At 41.4% G+C, this 18,129-nt stretch overlaps 1 protein-coding gene across 1 annotated transcript; it reads right to left on the reverse strand.

Moving 5' to 3' along the window:
- Nucleotides 1-1,372: 1,372 nt before the first annotated feature.
- On the reverse strand, nucleotides 1,373-11,249 carry mat1a (methionine adenosyltransferase 1A). The gene is made up of 10 exons (XM_071914161.2): nucleotides 11,041-11,249; nucleotides 8,350-8,427; nucleotides 7,676-7,798; nucleotides 7,469-7,581; nucleotides 7,073-7,216; nucleotides 5,327-5,452; nucleotides 5,125-5,217; nucleotides 4,536-4,718; nucleotides 4,242-4,375; nucleotides 1,373-3,507 (listed from the first exon to the last, which is right to left on the reverse strand). Exons 1-10 carry the CDS (start codon nucleotides 11,105-11,107, stop codon nucleotides 3,405-3,407), a joined length of 1,164 nt encoding a protein of 387 aa, XP_071770262.1. The 5' UTR covers nucleotides 11,108-11,249; the 3' UTR covers nucleotides 1,373-3,404.
- Nucleotides 11,250-18,129: the final 6,880 nt, after the last annotated feature.

The following is an 18,129-nucleotide window of genomic DNA, read 5'->3' on the forward strand; positions in this document are numbered from 1 at the left end:
CAGGTCTAGTTTTCTACTTGAAAAGTTGTACATGAATGTATCTGTAGGCTACAGATTCAGGCCAAATCTGTTTGTTGTTTCCACTTTTGACGAGTGCCACTTACAAGATTCTTCTGTAGCTCCACTAAAGAAAGAACACACTCTTAAGTGTGTCAGAGTGGGTTGAACTCTACACTTATGGCTTCAGTTGAGCTGTTCCACCTTGCATCACCTTAAGGTAAAATGTGGCCATGTGGCAATACTGTACCTCCATATTATGCATTGTTCTAACAAAACACTGTTACAATTCAGAATAGTTCATGATGCATTTTAACCTAATTGTGATGCTGTTCATATTGTTCTAGCAAGACACATTTTCCAATATTTAAGTATTTTCAATTATTCATTTTACTTCATGGTTTATGCATGTTAAGGATCTATGCATAATGCTCCATTTTCCAGCTGTGCCATACATAATGCTATACAAATTATTTGGAGTAGGGTTGTGTTGCCCTTGAGACACTGTGTTTGATCAAATTCACATTTTCATTGCCTGGTTGGCTTCCGCGTCTTGAATTCATGTTCGCTTTTCTACCCTTTCAGTTACACCAGGAGCCCCTTTCTGTCCTTTTCTTCTTGTTTACTGATCTATCTTTGATCTTTGCACTCAGGAAAATATGTTACGACACCAGCTGCAATCTTTGATTCAAAGCAGAATGAAGTCCGTTTGCTTCTGCCTCCTGTTTTCATCGTTTTTATGGAATTGGCCTTATGTTTGGGATACATTATGTATATTTGTTGTGTATAGCACATATGTTGATTTCTGGGACCTTGCTTTTACCCATATATTGATTTTACATTTTTACATGTGCCATTGCTTTTCCACAGATTTAGGATTGGTGGTCGGCCATCATCCAATAGATTCTATAGTTAATCAAAGCTGATTCTATAAAGCTTGACAATAAACATTCCTGTATACTGTAGCTAGCTTGTGAGATTAAGCTGCTCACACAAATGTGGTTGGATATCTGCAAGCAAACCTAGCCTGCCCATGCTGTTGGTGGATAATTGTGAGAGCATTGTGTGAGAGTAAATGGGATCTTTAAACCTCACAGAAATCTGTTAACTTAAACTGTCATACTCAACTGAAATGCAAAAAGAAACCCTATGTGCCTTATTATTTTGATAACAAAAACCAAAGAGGTTTAGGTTGTAAATTCTATTTTGATGAAAGTAAGATGATTGTATATATATGCCTTAATGTTCAACAAATAAAACCATGTAAAGAACTCATTATTCTCTCCCTGTGTGCTGCGTCCAGATGGTGTTTTTTTAATCATGTAGCAAAAACAGCCAGACCACAATTTATATCTTTTAAATATTTTTTATTGTCAACAATTATTTACATTGTCCAGTTTCTCTGCAGACTAAAATTGACAGGAAAAGAAACAGATCAGCAGAGTTCATAGAGAAATACCTCTCTTACAACAAGGTGTTGGGTGCAGATGGAAGCCGGTTTGTGATATAAACCTGGAAGACTGAACTGTGAAGGTTTAAGAGGAAAACTGTTACACTGCTTCAAACCCAGTGTTATATGAAGAAGAGGAATCAAATACTTCTCTGTCATTTAGCAATGGCAAAAGCAGTCTCCTAATGTACGTATTGTATTGTTCCTCATGCCCTATCACATGCAAAACATTTTTAGAAACACTCCCTCTTTTTTTCTTCTCTGGATCCATGGAAACGGATCTGGGTCTACAGTGTAGGCCTACAATGTAAACAGACAGTAGTCCAAGAAATTTTTGGCGATAGAGAGCTTCACACTGTAAGACATTAGGTGAATATCTCAAAGATATGGAAGAAGCACTTTCTATATAGTGAGGGGGAAAATGCACAGCACATCTGCAGGAAAGGTATTCTGTCATCAGATATTTACGTTTGGCCAACTTTGGCTCATTCTCATAAATCAACAAAGACACATGGCATTGTAAAAATGTAGCAACATTAAGACAGTGGTCCACAAAAATATGCTTAGTCTTGGCCACATGCAGTTTGGCAATCCACTGTATAGAGCAAATAATCACAAAAGATCAATTCATAATCAAGTCAAGAGATCTACTATGGACTTCTAGCCATTTGTTAAAATGAGTCTATTCACATTTACAGCCCCGGCCACAGCAGCAGGCCTATAGGTAAAGATGCAGACATGTAGATACAAATGTATCATCTGTACTGAAACAAATTGCATCAGGTGAGCTGTGTGGCAATAAAAGCAACTTGATACTAAAACAAAGCTGGACTGAGCAGAAGTTAATATAGATTCGACACAGTATGGCATGGATAGTAGAGCGCTACAGAAACATAAGGCTGCATGGCTGTTGTACCATTTGGTTGATTGTAACATACGCTTAAGAGATAGACCTCTCCCCACTTCTTAGGTGACCTGTCTTCTTGCACACTGGTAGCTGTAATGGTGCAAACAGCTTTCTGTTGCACACATTACAAAATAAGACTTAGAAAAGATATTTTTTACAGAGCTATGACAAAAAGATTTAATTAAAATAAATTGTTTTTCTTCTGAAGCCAAGAGTCCATTTTTTAGTTTCTTCTCAGTGGAGAAAAAATTGAGCCTTTGGTTGAGCAATAATTACACTTCAGACATTCAAATGATATTCACTGATGAAAATATCTACTGGTTTCATAGAATAGCACCATTTGGAAATGATATGGGCTGAGGTTGGTTGCTGCACACTGAACAGGTTACATAATGCAGCAGTCACAGTGTTTAGGCTAAATGATCCGCTAGTGGTGTAGAGTCATTATCAGATGATTTCACTTGCTCTGTGAGCAGACATTACCCAGGAAGCTATTTGACTAGCGATTGTACGGAAACAATACTTCCTTAATATTGCTACAGCACCAACATTTCATACAGCGACACATAGAGTTTGCATTTGACACAAATTTAAGCCAGCCAACGTCTTGAGATGCTCTATCAGGTTGTATCTGAATGTAAATGTGTGGATTGTCAAGTCGAGATACATCACTTTATTCTCTCTTTTGATAAAGATGTTTTGTGGGCTACAAAAGGAGAGAGGGCAGAGAAAGGGATTAGGTAGTGAGATGTCCTCTGCAATTTTTCCCTTCTCACTGGGGTTAGGGAGCATAAAATGTCCCATTATATAGGCTACAACCACACTGGCATTCAATTATGTTATCACCTCCTCAAACCTAACCTACAGTCTCATCGCTGGCCTATCCCTAACTTTAGCTTTACTTCTTCCTATAAAAAACAAGGACATCCTCTCAATTCATCCTCTCTGGTGAAATTCAACAAGAAGTAATTGTCTTTTGTGGTTGTAGCCCATAAAGAAGTGTTGTGTCGCATCTCCAGGCTGGTCGATCGGGACGAGCAGGCGGAGTATTTAGAAGTTGAGCTCTTTGGGCATTTCCCAAGTGAACTCTGGGCGGCCGAAGTGGCCGTAGGAGGCTGTCTGCTGGTAGATAGGCCTCTTCAGATTCAGTTCCCTGAGGAAGACACAGGACACACACAACATCAGGAGTGGGAAACTAAGCACACTGAAGGATAATACTTGTGCTTTTTGGGTTTTTTTTTTGTGCTAATTGTCTAGGTTGCCCCTGTCCTGTACATTACTCCTGGTGCTGTCTGCACACAGTCGGCGGAGTTGAAGATATCAAGGCTTGTTTTCCACACACTTGAAAATTGCCCATGCTAGATAATTAATAACAGTAAACATGAAGCCTTAATTTGGTGTTGTCAGAGTTTCTGTTTTGTCAGTATTTCATTGTGCCAGAGTGTTTTCATATCATCTGACACCTGTCCATCACCTGACGCCCACATGAAGAAATTGGAAATCTCTGCCAGGAAATAATCCTTCAAAACATGTCGCCTTATAAACTTTATTGTCACATCCATGTCTGTTTTATTTAGGGTGTCTTTGTTAGCCAGGACAGCAGTTAATTTCAAGGTTTGACATGATAAAGTGTATTTAAAAAAAATGTCATATACAGGATGCATTTCAAAATGACTGGGGGAAATGTAAACCAGATGTAGATAGAAGTAAATTGGCTATAACTCTAAATGACGCTGGTATTCTCCTTTAAATTCATTTTGAAGCAGTGTTATATTTAGCAGTAACCACACTATTTTGTTTTGTTCTGTTATTGTTATTCTTTTCATTCAACTGAGGACAGCTTGAAGGAGCATGTGGAGAATACAAGGGTCATGTTCACTCGTTTACCTGACAATGACTCCTGGCCGCAGGTCAAAGTTCTTGTTGACAATCTGGAGGAGCTCTGACTCTGTTTTCGGGGAGGAGCCGTAGGTGAACAAGGAGATGGAGAGAGGGTGGGCCACTCCAATGGCGTAGGACACCTGTAACATACACAGAAGTACATAGAATAGTTTTTATCACCCACATGTTGATCTCACACCATCACAAATACGGGATGCCTAAGGTTTTTCCTTGCGTGTGTTTGGATGGGTGGATGGATAAAGGGATGGATGAAGGGGTGAAGCTGATTTGTGGTCTCACCTGAACCAGCACCCTCCTGCAGAGCTTTGCTTTGACCAGAGACTTGGCCACCCAGCGGGCGGCGTAGGCAGCGGAGCGGTCGACCTTAGAGAAGTCCTTCCCAGAGAAAGCTCCGCCGCCGTGAGCGCCCCAACCCCCGTACGTGTCAACGATGATCTTCCTGCCTGTCACACCAGCATCACCCTGTTGTGCGAAAAAGGGGAGAAGACACGTGGATTCAGTGTTTTTTTTTTATATTTGTTTTCTGATAAATTAATTATTTGGTCACACTTTATTTTGATAGTCCAATTGTTGATACTCAACTTTCTATCAAGTGACTATGATGTGTCACTAAAAAGTCTATTGAGATTCAAGTGAAATGTTAGAAATAGGATAAAAAAAAAAAAAAAAAGTCAGGTTAGGATTAGGGTTTAGGGGTTGGTGGGATTAGGGGTTACATAGTCTGTAGAAATGCAGCAAATAGGCAAATGACCCTTTGTTGAACATCTACTTTTTGTCACCTGATAGTTTACATACATTGGACTGTCCAAATAAAGTGTTACTAATTATTTGTTCCAGAAACAGTGTTTAGGTCGGGTGTAACTGTCACCTGGGGTCCTCCAATGACGAAGCGACCGCTAGGCTGGAGGTGGTAGATGGTCTTGTCATCCAAATATCTAGCAGGAACCACAGCTTTGATCACCTGATAAGAGTAGATTCCATGTTAAAACAAAACAAAAGATACAACTTCATTTTCCACACTGTAGATTTGTCATCAAAAACACTGTGCTGGTGTGTTTATGAAGTTCCACCTTCTCCTTCAGGACCCTCTGCTGCTCCTCCAGAGAGATGCAGTCGTCATGCTGGACGGAGATGACCACGGTGTGAACTCTCTTGGGGATCACGGCTCCGTCCTTCTGATCGTAATGCACCGTCACCTGAGGGGCGGAGGAGAGGCCAGATGTTGTAGAGAGTGTGTGTGTGTGTGTGTGTGTGTGTCCAGAGAGGAGGAGCTCAGCCTTCTGGCATCCAGTGACTGAGCTTTCCTTCAGTCCTAAATTAATCAGTTAACCTATTAACCTGTAAATCTGTCAACAAAGACGTTGTAAACCTTATTTATCTGTTGGTCTCCGTTTGTTTTATTCTTATCTATATCCTATTCTTTGCTGTTGCAGTGACCCAATTACCACACAGGATCATTCAAGTCGCATTCTATCAAACACACACCTGTTTGACAATTTATGCCAAAAAAATGACGAAAATATAATTTTATTGTACCTTTATATCAAAATCTCATTACTTTTACTTCCTGGAAAATGGAAAATCTTTAGCAGTGACCTCATCATGTACCAGGAGGCAACATAAAAATTCCAACCAATAAAACCATCACAGATTTTTGAACAATCCCGTCCCTCTCATCAAATAAAACAGCCTTATCTCTCTAACTGACATCCCATTGGTTTACACTTTTGAATGATCCCTCCCACCCCAATATCTTGTTTCAACAGGAAATACATCACTCTCAAAATGCAGTTTCATTGTGACTTTAAAGTTTCTTTTATCTGTTAAGTTTTCTCATGTGACCTTATTTGAGCTCTTGGCTTCTCCTGCCTTTCCAAGCTCCTCCCCTGAAGCTTTGAGCAGCCGACTGTGTCACCCTCCTCCTTCCTCTACAGACTCTTGAGTTTCCAAAAAAGATTTCATTCATATAGTATCAATGGAGTGAGCTGCCAAGAATGAACTCACATTGTTGGCCTGACGCAGACACCAAAAGCCTATTCTTTCTCTGCTGCTAGTCTGAATTATATCTTCTGCTGTGCCAGATATCCCAGCCTTCCAGATATTCAAGTGAAGGAGAAGGCCTGGATAGTATTGGGCCTGTGATTGATGAGGCTGCAGCTGGCTTCCTCTGCTGCTGTCCGGACCAGATAATTACATAGGGAGGGTCAGCAGAGTCAGCATGTTCCCACTGGGATAAAAACAGTGCCATGTCAACTGACGTGTTCACATCATCAGCTGGCACCTTCTCAGCGAGGCGTCCATTGTGTCTGTCGTGTGTTCGGTCACCTGGTCCCCTTCACTCAGCAACAGTAAAGACGAGGCGGCGCTGCTCATTGGTGCGAGCGTTGCCTTGTTAATTCCCTAATACTACACTGGTGCTTTGAAAATATGCGTACGGCACAATCTGGGATAAATCTAAACCTCTTTGCCCGATTGTTTGGTTTGAAATTTGAGCCGCACTCTCTAACCTAATGTTCTAACACCCCATATCTGATCTGGGACACAAAGGCATTAAACAACATTTCCTCACAGAGTTGCAGTCAAAATCGCTAACTGCCACTAAAGCAGTCAAAAGTCTATTGTTTCCACTCAGAGAACATAATCTTGATGCCTTCAGTAGCCGTTGTTGATCCAATTTTGTCTGCTGGCACCAAAATCAACCTCTTGTACGCCACCCAAGATTGAAACAATAGGCTAATTCATAGGCACCGTGAGTTGTTTTTTTTGTTTTGGTTTTTTTTTTTAGGTGAAAAAAAAAATGGAACACACAATCTCACCTGTGTTTTGGAGTCAGGACGCAGCCAGGGGATGGTGCCGTTGCGTCTGAGCTCGGCCATCTTTGAGTTGAGTTTGTGGGCTAAGACAATGGTGAGAGGCATGCACTCATCTGTCTCGTCTGTGGCATAGCCGAACATCAGACCCTACAGGAGAGGGAGAGGGAGAGAGAGAGTTGGGCTGAAAAAATAAGGAGGCAATGTTTTTGCTGTATAAAGGAGATCATCATCAGCAAATAATGAAATAATGATGTTGGTTGGGTCATTATGAGCTGCACAGTGGCTGGACTGGTGTTGATAATGGAGCCACAGGCGCAGAAGACTTATTGTAGATTGTGAGTACTTCCTCTTAAGTCAACATTGGGCAACAGACATGCAGTCCCGTTGCAACAGTTCTACCTGGTCTCCTGCTCCAATGTCCTCCTCCCGTCTGTCCACGTGGACCCCCTGGGCAATGTCCGGACTCTGCTGCTCCAGGGCCACCAGCACGTTACATGTCTTGTAGTCAAAACCTACAAAGGGAGAGGGAGAGAGCCAAAGCTGACACCTCAAAGCTGACAGCAGAGAGCAGATATTTCCTGTGTTTTCCATCTTGTGTTCTCTCACCCTTCTCAGAGTTGTCGTAGCCGATGTGTCGGATGGCGTCCCTGACCACCTTCTGGTAGTCTACGTTGGCGCGAGACGTGATCTCTCCGCACAGCAGCACCATGCCGGTCTTACACACCGTCTCTGTCATTAAAGTCAATAGGCTAAGTAAGTCAATAGGTTATATCGACCTGCAGCACCACACACATTCCATATATAACACACTCAGAAATCTTATCATCTTGATCGGAGCACCCCAAAAACTTCTAGACAGTCATCGCTTTTAGACTTTAATCGTCCAGAAGTAGGTGTTGAGATAACAAGACAGGCTTTATTGACTGCTACTACCAACAAGTTCAGAGGGTTTAAACTGGAGGGGGTTTAAAGGGTTTAAAGTGGTCACCCCTTGTGACATTCAGAGGTCAATATTAAAATACAATAAATAATTTGAATAATGCAGATGTGTACATTTTCAGGTCAGTTTCAGGGCAGTGGGTCACTTTGTCAGCTGTGTCAAAACTGACCATGTGTTGCCCTTTTTTTGAGTTCCAAGAAAGCAAAGTGTTATGGGGCTGAGGAGATAATTTTAACCAGAGATCAGATAAGATGAACCTCTCTCCATCTCCCTGTTTCAACAACGCCATTCATTGTTTAGACTGTAAGAGTAAAGCGGAGCTGCAGCCTGTGTTACTCACCGCAGGCCACCTTGGCATCGGGGTCCTGCTTCAGATGAGCATCCAGGACAGCATCGCTGATCTGGTCACAGATCTTGTCTGTGGGAAAAAACAACAAAAGTGGAGGAGGGAAAAGAGGTTTAGATTTAGGACATGGTTTGAATCACATACACAGTGAGTGAGTGTACAGTGAGTGTGAAAAAAAAAAAGTGTGACTTGAACTCTTAATGGCACCAAGATTTGTAGGCCTATTAAACAAATCTTTGAGCTGGTCTCTTTTGAGGCAGTAATCCCAGAGAACAAAGGCCAGACAAAACAAACATTTGCAGACTGTATTCAGCACTGGGACTGTAGGTTTTGCATATTGTCCACAACGTTGGTATAGGCGGCCAAATTCTCATTACTTGCCAAGTATTATTATGAAGTACTATTGCACTGAAAAATGAACGTGTTCATTTTCTGAACGGGAAGAGTGTGGGCAATGTTAGATTTCAGTCTTCTCAGTGTGTGAATAGCAACAGCACAATGCCTCACTGCTGACCGCTCCATTCATCTGTCTCTCTCTCTGCCTCTCTCTGTCTCTCTCTCTCTCTGTCTGTCTCTCTCTCTCTCTCTCTCTCTCTCATCCTGCTGAGGCAATGCAATACACGGGTCAGATCAGAAACAACATCAACATCTGGTTGTCTTGGTTTTGCAGTACATGGAGGAGCGTGAATACAGTTTCTAACCCTAACCCTATACACCTAATTTTTCAGACACTGAGCAACAAAATGAATGTAAAATGTTTAAATCTTTACGCGAATTGACTTTGCAGTTACAGTCTGCACCTGCATTGGCCGATGTAATGTTATAACAGAAACCGTTTGTCTTCAGACTACCTTTCCTCTAAGGCTAAATCTTAGCTGTAAGACGACATTTCTGTGTAATAGGTTTATCCCAGACGATGGCCAGTATCTGTGGGAACAGCCCAGACCTCTAGGTTTGTTATCAAGTAGAAAGGTGTCCAGCCGCCGCAGCCTTCTACCAAGGCCACGCAGCTCTGTGGCCGCACCGACAGCGGGGACAGACTTCGCCCTAAGAATTCTTATCACTATAATTTGACTTCATATGGGTTGCACTGTCGGCATTTCATCATTTTATAGCAAATATCTAAAATCTAGGACTAATATTGTCTGTGAAGACCGAGTGAAATGCAATATCATAAGACAAATATCTGAAGACAATGTTAACAAAGTTTTTTGAGGTAATGTAGACTGGCAATGTTGGCTTCTGCAGGGATGGAAATTAAAAATATTCTTGTAGCATAGTGGACTACAGCAAACAAAAATGTCATAAATACTGTTCATACGGTCATATTTTCTAGCAAAATTGTCCATCTAAATTGCTTCAAAACACTGATATTTAACATGGTCTTAACATGATACAACCAAACTAAAGGGTTCTCAGGATCCAAATCAATGCATTTTATTAAATTATGGCTGTACATATGTACATTTATGGCTCTAAATTGTCAAGTTCTGTAATTTTCTCGGAAGAAACTCATTTGACCCGCTGTGATAAAAGTTGACAGATTATCGATTTAGCACAGGGGACTTTGTAAGATTACATATTTGTGGGAGTATTACAACACATCCACCGGTGGGCTGAAGGAAACAGAGAGGGCAGAGTACATTTTAACATTTCTGATTGGATGTTAAGCTGACCGAGTTGACTTGGTGGGTGGGAGTGTGGAGAAGATCAAAGTGGTGGTTTGTGGATCTGAATGCCAACAGTTAGAGCCAAATCAAACACCAAAAAGCTAGAGAGCGCGCGCACACACACACACACACACACACACACACACACACACACACGCACACAAACCTCCTTTTAATCTCTCTCATAAAGCATAAAAGTATTTTTCCTCTCCCACAAAGTTACCTCAAATAAATGAAACCACTGGTAATCCACAGTACAATTGTGATATGAAATTTGGATGATTTGAAATTCAGATAAATAAATATATAAATAAAAAATATATAAATAAATAAAAGAAATAAATATTGGCAATGCATTTATGTTAAGATTGTAGTGATACTGGAAGACAAGGTTTTACAATATTGTTGTTATTTGTTATTTACAATATCGACTATATCAATTTATTCCATTGCATGCATTTGGACTGACATGTCTTGTTTAGCCCAGAAACCCACTTGCCAATGTGCCGTGTATTGGTGAATAATGATGTGAGCATGCCACCAGTAACCCAGAGCCTTTATGGAGACCGCATGTCGCTCTTTTGTTGCTAACTTTCTCCTCAACATGCAACCCTACACCATCCGAGCCACATTCACCCCAGCTGCCCATGAGTGAGAGTGAGAGTGGGGCAGTAAACACATGTTGCTCAGAGTAGACTATCAATGGAATACCATCCACGCTTGGAGAGTAAATACACAGTATACTCTGCATTCAATTTTGGCCATATGCATTTATGATTATCTGCCTTTCTGCAAAATCAGTTGAAATATTGATATTAATGCAGTTTTTGCAGAAATATGAAATCCCATCTGTCTTTGCTAAGATGTTTCTAATACAGGGACGTTTTTCAAATTGTATATTTTTGGAGGATATTGCGACAAAGTGTAAAGAGTATCATATAATCAACACCCTAACACGCTTAACGTTTCAACAGTAACTCAGCTTCACATGCAGGTAGTTGATGTGAAGGCTCACCTGGATGTCCCTCTCCTACGGACTCCGACGTGAACATGAAAGACCCATCTTCCAGCAGATCACTCATTTTCTACACGGCCAGGTGCTCAGGGCAACTCAAAACACTCAGACAGAAAAGGTTCCTCAGTTCCCACCAACAGCAGCCAAAGAGATCTAGAGGCTGCTTTATATTCCTGCTGGTTCTCTTTAAGGGTTTAGAGAGAAATGGAGAGAGAGAGAGAGAGAAAGAGAGAGAGGGGGAGAAAGGGAGACAAAAAGACAGTGTTGAAGTCTATGCTACAAAACTCCAGGTCTGTGTCCACATGGTCCTATATATGGCTAAGAGAACACACACATGCACGCGCGCGCACACACACATACACACACTCCCTCTCTCTCTTACACATACACACACACACACACACGTCATGTGAATCCATGGGACAGTCCATTCCAGGGGGGAGTTGCTGATGGGAGGGGATTTCAACTTGGGAAAACTACCTGTTAACCCCTTGCGCACATTATGATGCTTGAGTGTGAGTTTATCATCGTCACCCTTGCCTTGTCAGCGCTCCTTAGGGTGTGACGCTTCTTGGGTGCTGGCAGGAAAAGCTTAAATAGGGAGTTCCCCTCCCCCTGCCATACTGGTGGGACAGTTCTGCCTCGGACTGAGCCAGGTTGGGGCAACTTATGGACAGAGAGAGAGAGAGAGAGAGAGAGAGACAGAAACAGAGACAGAGAGAGAGGTAGCTGTTGTCTGCTGCTAAAATGATGCAATCGCGTCTGTTTACATCGTGTCCTGAGCAATATTAGTGTCAATATTGGTGAAGGAACACTAAGAGGATGTTCTAGAAAGGGACGGGATAGGAAAGGAACCAAAACACATCTAAAATACAAATATATTGTTTTGGTTCCAAGCTAAAGGACAGAGTGTACAAGAGTCCCTGGTAATTATGTTTGGAAGCATGTGCCAAGCAACAGTCACGCATTGTCACTCTTTGTCTAAATGTTGTTGTTACAAAAGATTTTCCACCCAACTGCAGGCCTGAAGCCCTTGTGTGTTAGACAGATGCAGAAAAATATCGACCCACTATCACAGAAGGTATTATATAATGAAGATGCGTCAGATAGGTCATGAGCTGACAGGTAATTGACCGTTTTTGTCGAAAATGAGGGGTGTGTAGGTGTGTTTGTGCATGTGGTTCACACAAGCAGACACACACACACACACACAGAAACATACACCTGGAGAAACACTGGGAGTGTCAACTACATAAAGACACAGACTCCATACATTTTCGCATTAGGGTAAACAAATCTCTCTTTACTGTACCTTAAACACTGCAGGGGGACATACTCCTTCTCCCATCTGGCTCTAATTTGTTAGTGTTGCCTTGGCCTCATGAAATGACAGAAGAATTTTAACTAGCTTTCAGTAGTGAATAAAATACCACTCTTCCTGACTGCTCAAGCCTTACTCAAAGCAGACTTGACAGGAAACACAATAAGCGGCATCGACATTAACTGTAAAACCAGTGTGAGCGGTGATTGTGTAACCGCTTTTCTTCCTGGCATTGCCGTTTTTATCACCGTTTCACAGGCAGCCTAGGGATGGCTTGCTTTTTGGATGCCATGTGCTACAATTCTGAAAAGGTTAGTTTTATATTTCAGAGTATTCCTGCAGGACTCCTGTGGGTCTCGAGGGTCCTGACACAGAGTTTGGTGGATGCAGGTTTTGTGGCAGGTGGGATGCAAGAGGTCACATTAGACTGCTATACAGGAATAATGAAAATAACTACATGTAATTTTTATATACTACTGTGTAATCTGTATTGTTTCTAAAAAATGTCCACACCAGCAACATAAGGACATCACTCTAACTCGGCCTTCATTCAATCTCTGACTGGTCTGCGTTCCATAAACAGGACTGTTTGAGTTGCTGGGAAAATTTTAAAAACTAGAAGTGGGGGCTGAAAATTAGAAACACTTGTTCACATGAAAATCAAGGCCAACTAGCTCGGTAACTAGCTGACCTAACATTACCCAGAGCCAGCCGAATCAAATGAAACCCAGAGGAGCAGGAGCTAGATGTTGAATGTGATACTATATCGAAGACATGACCATCAAACAGACCGGGGGTCCGACAACATGTAGTTCTTAGAGCAGCTCCTGTTTTTTGCATTATTGGTATGGAATGGAAGTAAAGCAATATCCGTTCAGTATGTTGCTCAAGGATCCATAGGTGTAATTTGTGAGACAAAACTAAAGTGAAGCCTAATACGCCACATGCCTCTTGATTATCACTCAGTTTTCTTGTTTAGTCCGCACCGACAGCCAATAGATATGTGTGGCACAAAAGCAGCAATACAAGCAGCAATATTGTTTTTATCGATTTGATAGGAATGCGTTTGTGATGTTTGTTGAACACATTACTTGCAGACATTCCCTAACTGTAGGGCAAGCGGTAAATCATTTTAATGGGGTACCGGCAATGATGTAGTGCTAAATGAAAAAGTGGATAAACTGTGACCTCCAGGCAGTGATCGTCACCAGGCAAACAACCACCAATATAAACAAAAACCAATTCTATTTTCAGAAGCATTATTTTCTACTCCCCCCCCCCCCCCCCCCCCCCAAAAGACCCAATCTTCATATAACTATAATCAGTTTGATACTAATTACAGTGATATACACTACACTGTCAGAACGACTAGAAGTGAGGACAATTAATTGTAACTAATGTGAACTAGATTAAATTAGTACTAGTCTGTCATCAGGTCTAGTCTAATGGCACACTGTGAGACTGTGGCAACTTGGCTGACCTCCGGAGAAGACACCTCTGTTTGTTTTGGCCTCACTTGAGTCTGTAGGCCTGGATCTATATGAAAACACTCAGTCACCACACTCATGTTACATGTGCACACGTGCACGCCAGAGAGAGAGAGAGAGAGAGAGAGAGAGAGAGAGGGAGAGAGAGAGAGAGAGAGGGAGAGAGAGAGAGGGAGAGAGAGAGTGGGAGAGAGAGACTAGTTTTTACTGAGTTTGTGTGGTTTGCCTCTAAACACTTGTTAATGACTGACCAGGAAACTGTTTTTTCAACACTAACAAGATTGTTCTGGTTGTACTGAAAGATAACTGCTATCAGAGCTTTGACAACGTGTCAGGGTGGAACATAAAAGGGTGGCTATAATTACTTATTAATTGGATCATCAAATTATTCTGATTATGATACATAATTAAGATAATACTGTAATCCTTATAATGGCCTTTTATCCCATATGTGTTGCATTTTGGAATGAAGCTCCTTATTTAAAACCCTCTAAATGGAGATTTCTATGAGATGGTAACTTGTGGATTTCTATTTGTTAAACTTCTACTATAGGTTAATATAGTGCAACACGGATGATCGTGGGCTTGAATGAAAGGGCCAGGTGTCTTGAGGTGAAACATTTGAGTCGTCTTGCTCATAGAGGTCAGATGAGGTTAAGAAAAAAACAAAAACTCAATAACGAAATTGTCAGGCTGTATTTCTGAGTTTACTCTGAGCTCTGAAGTTATCCTATGACAATACTGATCAGTCCAGTATCTGATGCGTCTATCCATGTCTTGTTTAGGTTAGGCAAAAGGCCCATGTGATGCAGTTTTGTGCTGAAATGGGAAAACGTTATAAACTTACTTTTGTCCAATATTGTTGCATTAGGCTACATCTCTCTGGAATAGCCTCATTCTGAACTTTCATTTGAAGTTATTTAATTTTGCTATACTGTATATATATTAATTGAAGAACTTTACCAGCTTTTTATGGTACTCTTCCCATTTAGCTGTCTTCGTAGCACCTTTATTTCACCAATTAGTGAAGTAAGCATTGTGTGTTGGCAGAAGCTTTGATCTGACCTGTACTATTTATGACGGTGTAGCCTGATGTTTTCATGGTAGTATATCATTCTGTTAAACTTGAATTGGGCCTCTATATAAATGCTCATATAGAGGCCCTTGGATTATGGCACAAGGGATAGTAACATCATATCCTGTGTATTGAAAATGCTAAACTCTTAAAATTGAGTGTTATTAACAAAGTTATAGGATTTTAGAGGTCATGGTAGTTTGTGGGACACTAAAGTTATTCAAGCTAATAAACTGTTGCCTATATTTATCAGTGCCTATATCTAATTTGCTGTTGAGGCACCCAGGATTTGGATACACCCTGAGGAACACAGGCTGGCAAAATAAGTGTTATCTTTCTTATCTATCTCAAACACTGTTTTGAAAAAAACTATATGAATAAAATTTGTTATTATGTACTCATAGCACAAGAGGGCCATGGCACTTTTTAACATCATATTCTAGCCTGCAGCTTATCACTGCCACTCTACAGTCGCTGAATTCTCACTACGGATTCAAAGAGGTCACTGTGAGTTGGTGGGTTTGTGAAACCCACTGGTGACACCCACAGATAAAGTTTAAAGTTCAAATCCTTCTGAACCCTCACCCATAGAAAGCCACTGGGCCTCTTAGAAGATGAACAGCAAAAATGATAACGGCTTGATGACCTTTGTGTCGCTGCAAGGGGTTTTCATAGACTTCGTTTCAATGCATCACATAATCGTTGAACAATTACAGCGGGCTCAGCCAATGCCCATCCAGTGAGTATGTCAGAAAGACATGAAAGGCTTTGAATATTTTGTTTCTCTTATACTGACACAGTGTGTGCAACAGAGTGTGTCCAAGTCCAAGGCCATGACACTTCTAATGTCACTCGGACCAAGCAACAAAGTTTAGGCACGGATGATGTGCTTAGAGCTGAACTTTGCTGTGTGTGTGTGAGAGAGAAATAGACAGAGAGAGAAATAAACAGAGAGAGAAATAGACAGACAGAAAGTGCATTCATTAGTGTGACATAGAATTCCCCAAACTTTGAGGTTATTCGTTGACATGGAGGTATAGAAAAAATGACTCCTCCTTCTGTCCCATTGGCTACATGAAAGGTATGTCATATTGTTCTCATATTGACCCATTGCACGTCAATTTAAAAGCCGGGGTCAGGGTTTTGGGGTCAGTATTGGATCCGAGAGTCAGTCAGACTCAAACTTGACTGAACAGGTTGAGATAAATGAATGCAGGAAGCCCAGGCAGCCGTATAGGGGCTGTTAACACCTGTTTGTCTTTCCCCAGGTTCAAGGCCACGCAGCGCAACTCCACAGCTCCTCTCTCAGCGCTGTGTGCTTGTGCGGTTACCAACCAGTCCCATCTGGATGGCAGAGCAGCCAGATTAGGTTGGACCTTGCCAGTCCCTCGTTATGGCCTTTCATTGCAAGGCTGGGGAAAGGCCCGCGAGTTGGGAGAGATTGTGGAGCGATTAGCTTGAATGAGCTCGTCATATAAGGAACTACACATCGATAAACATTATATAATGCACACAATCTGTAGTCATAAAAAGTTACCCTGTTGTTGTTCTTGGTGTGTGTTTGTACAGATTTTTATGGCCTTAGTTACACAAGCTGGTTTTCTGGGTTATGGGTGATTTGGTATTGGGTTAAATTTGTGGCTTTTTGTTTACAATTAAACTTAACTTGTGCATCAAAACTGTTCACCTTATTATCAGGCATCTGCACAGATTTAGTCATTGCTTCTAATTGAAACACTTGAAAATAATAAAAAATATAATGCAAAACAAAAAAGAATTTAGGTATTATAAATAGTACCAGTTATCTTCACACAATACATAAGCATGTAGCCTCATTTTTCAACAGTCTTTAAAGCATAAAGCAAGAGTTGTTGTTTTTCTTCAGTTAAAACACTTAACTGACAAAGGAAGATTATTTCTAGAATTTAACAGGCCTGAATGGCTCTTGCAGTAATTACCACTGGAGGCTCTGCTCCTTCTCTTTCACTACATCCCACTTAACTCTCTGATTGGCTTGATTCGCACAAGAGGAGTGTGACATATCAACCAATGTCTGCTAGTGAGAACACCAAACAGTAGGTGGGGTACAAGCCTTCAGCTGCGATTGGCTGTTGGTCCCACACACTCCCTACACTGTAGTGGAATACAATGGTGAGGAGTCCAGGAATGGACTGTGTGTATTTGTGAGGTTGTGTGTGTGTGTGTGTTTGCATGTGTGTATGTTTATGTGTTTGTATGTGTGTGTGTGTGTGTGTGTGTGTCTGTGAGAATACCAGCGGCAAAACAGTCTGACCAATGCGAGACCTTACTTGACCCCGAACCACACAGCTGACAGCAGACCTACATCGTGAGCAGAGAGTAATGTTTATAGTATGTTGATTCCTTTTAGCATTTTATCATCAGAAATGGCTGTTTATCAGGTGAAAACAGAAAAGTCAAACGGCTGCCATGGCAACCAGGGTATGTCCAGTGTAAAGCTAAAACCATTTCCTTGGATATTTTTTGGGAAAGAATCCTGTAGCCATGCCTTTGCTCACATGACTCTCATACCAGCTATCCATCGCCTTTCCTGACTGATCTATACATTCATTGCGTGCCATGCTAGATGACTTGGAGCGGTTAACAACAACAACAACACACACACACACACACACACACACTAGCATATGGCTGAGTCGAACAGCCAGAGGGAATGCAGCAGCTGGGCTCGGGGAGTGTCATCCTATCCCATCTCTATTCCAGCCCATTTTGGACTCTCAGCACATTCCTCTGTGAAGCTGCCACCAATGAGTGCAATATTAACCACAATACCATCCTAGAGATCCCCTTTCCTCACACACCTTCCACAGGAGCAACACAATGCAAATGTCTGACTGGTTTTCACCTGTCTGTGGTAGAAATGTGTAATTTGAAAAAAGCAAGGAAAGACAAAGGAGTCCCAAGAACCGATACATATTCAGTCACCAGCACCCCCTCACCTCGAACCCCTTTACCACCGGGCGGACTCTGTATTTATCTATGGTTTCTCTTATACAGCCAGTATCTCCAGTAGTTGTAAAAAGGGTCATAAAATAGAGACAGGATGTTTTTGAAGATGGATGCACACTATATATAGCATTGTGACCCTGAAAAGAAATATTTATGTTCCTTTTTTTATCTGTAATAGTTCTATAATAAACCTCTTGAGTTATAGAAAGAGGCTGAAG

The sequence above is a fragment of the Centroberyx gerrardi genome, chromosome 15 (genome assembly GCF_048128805.1).
Source record: "Centroberyx gerrardi isolate f3 chromosome 15, fCenGer3.hap1.cur.20231027, whole genome shotgun sequence".
NCBI classification, from domain to species: Eukaryota; Metazoa; Chordata; class Actinopteri; order Beryciformes; family Berycidae; genus Centroberyx; species Centroberyx gerrardi.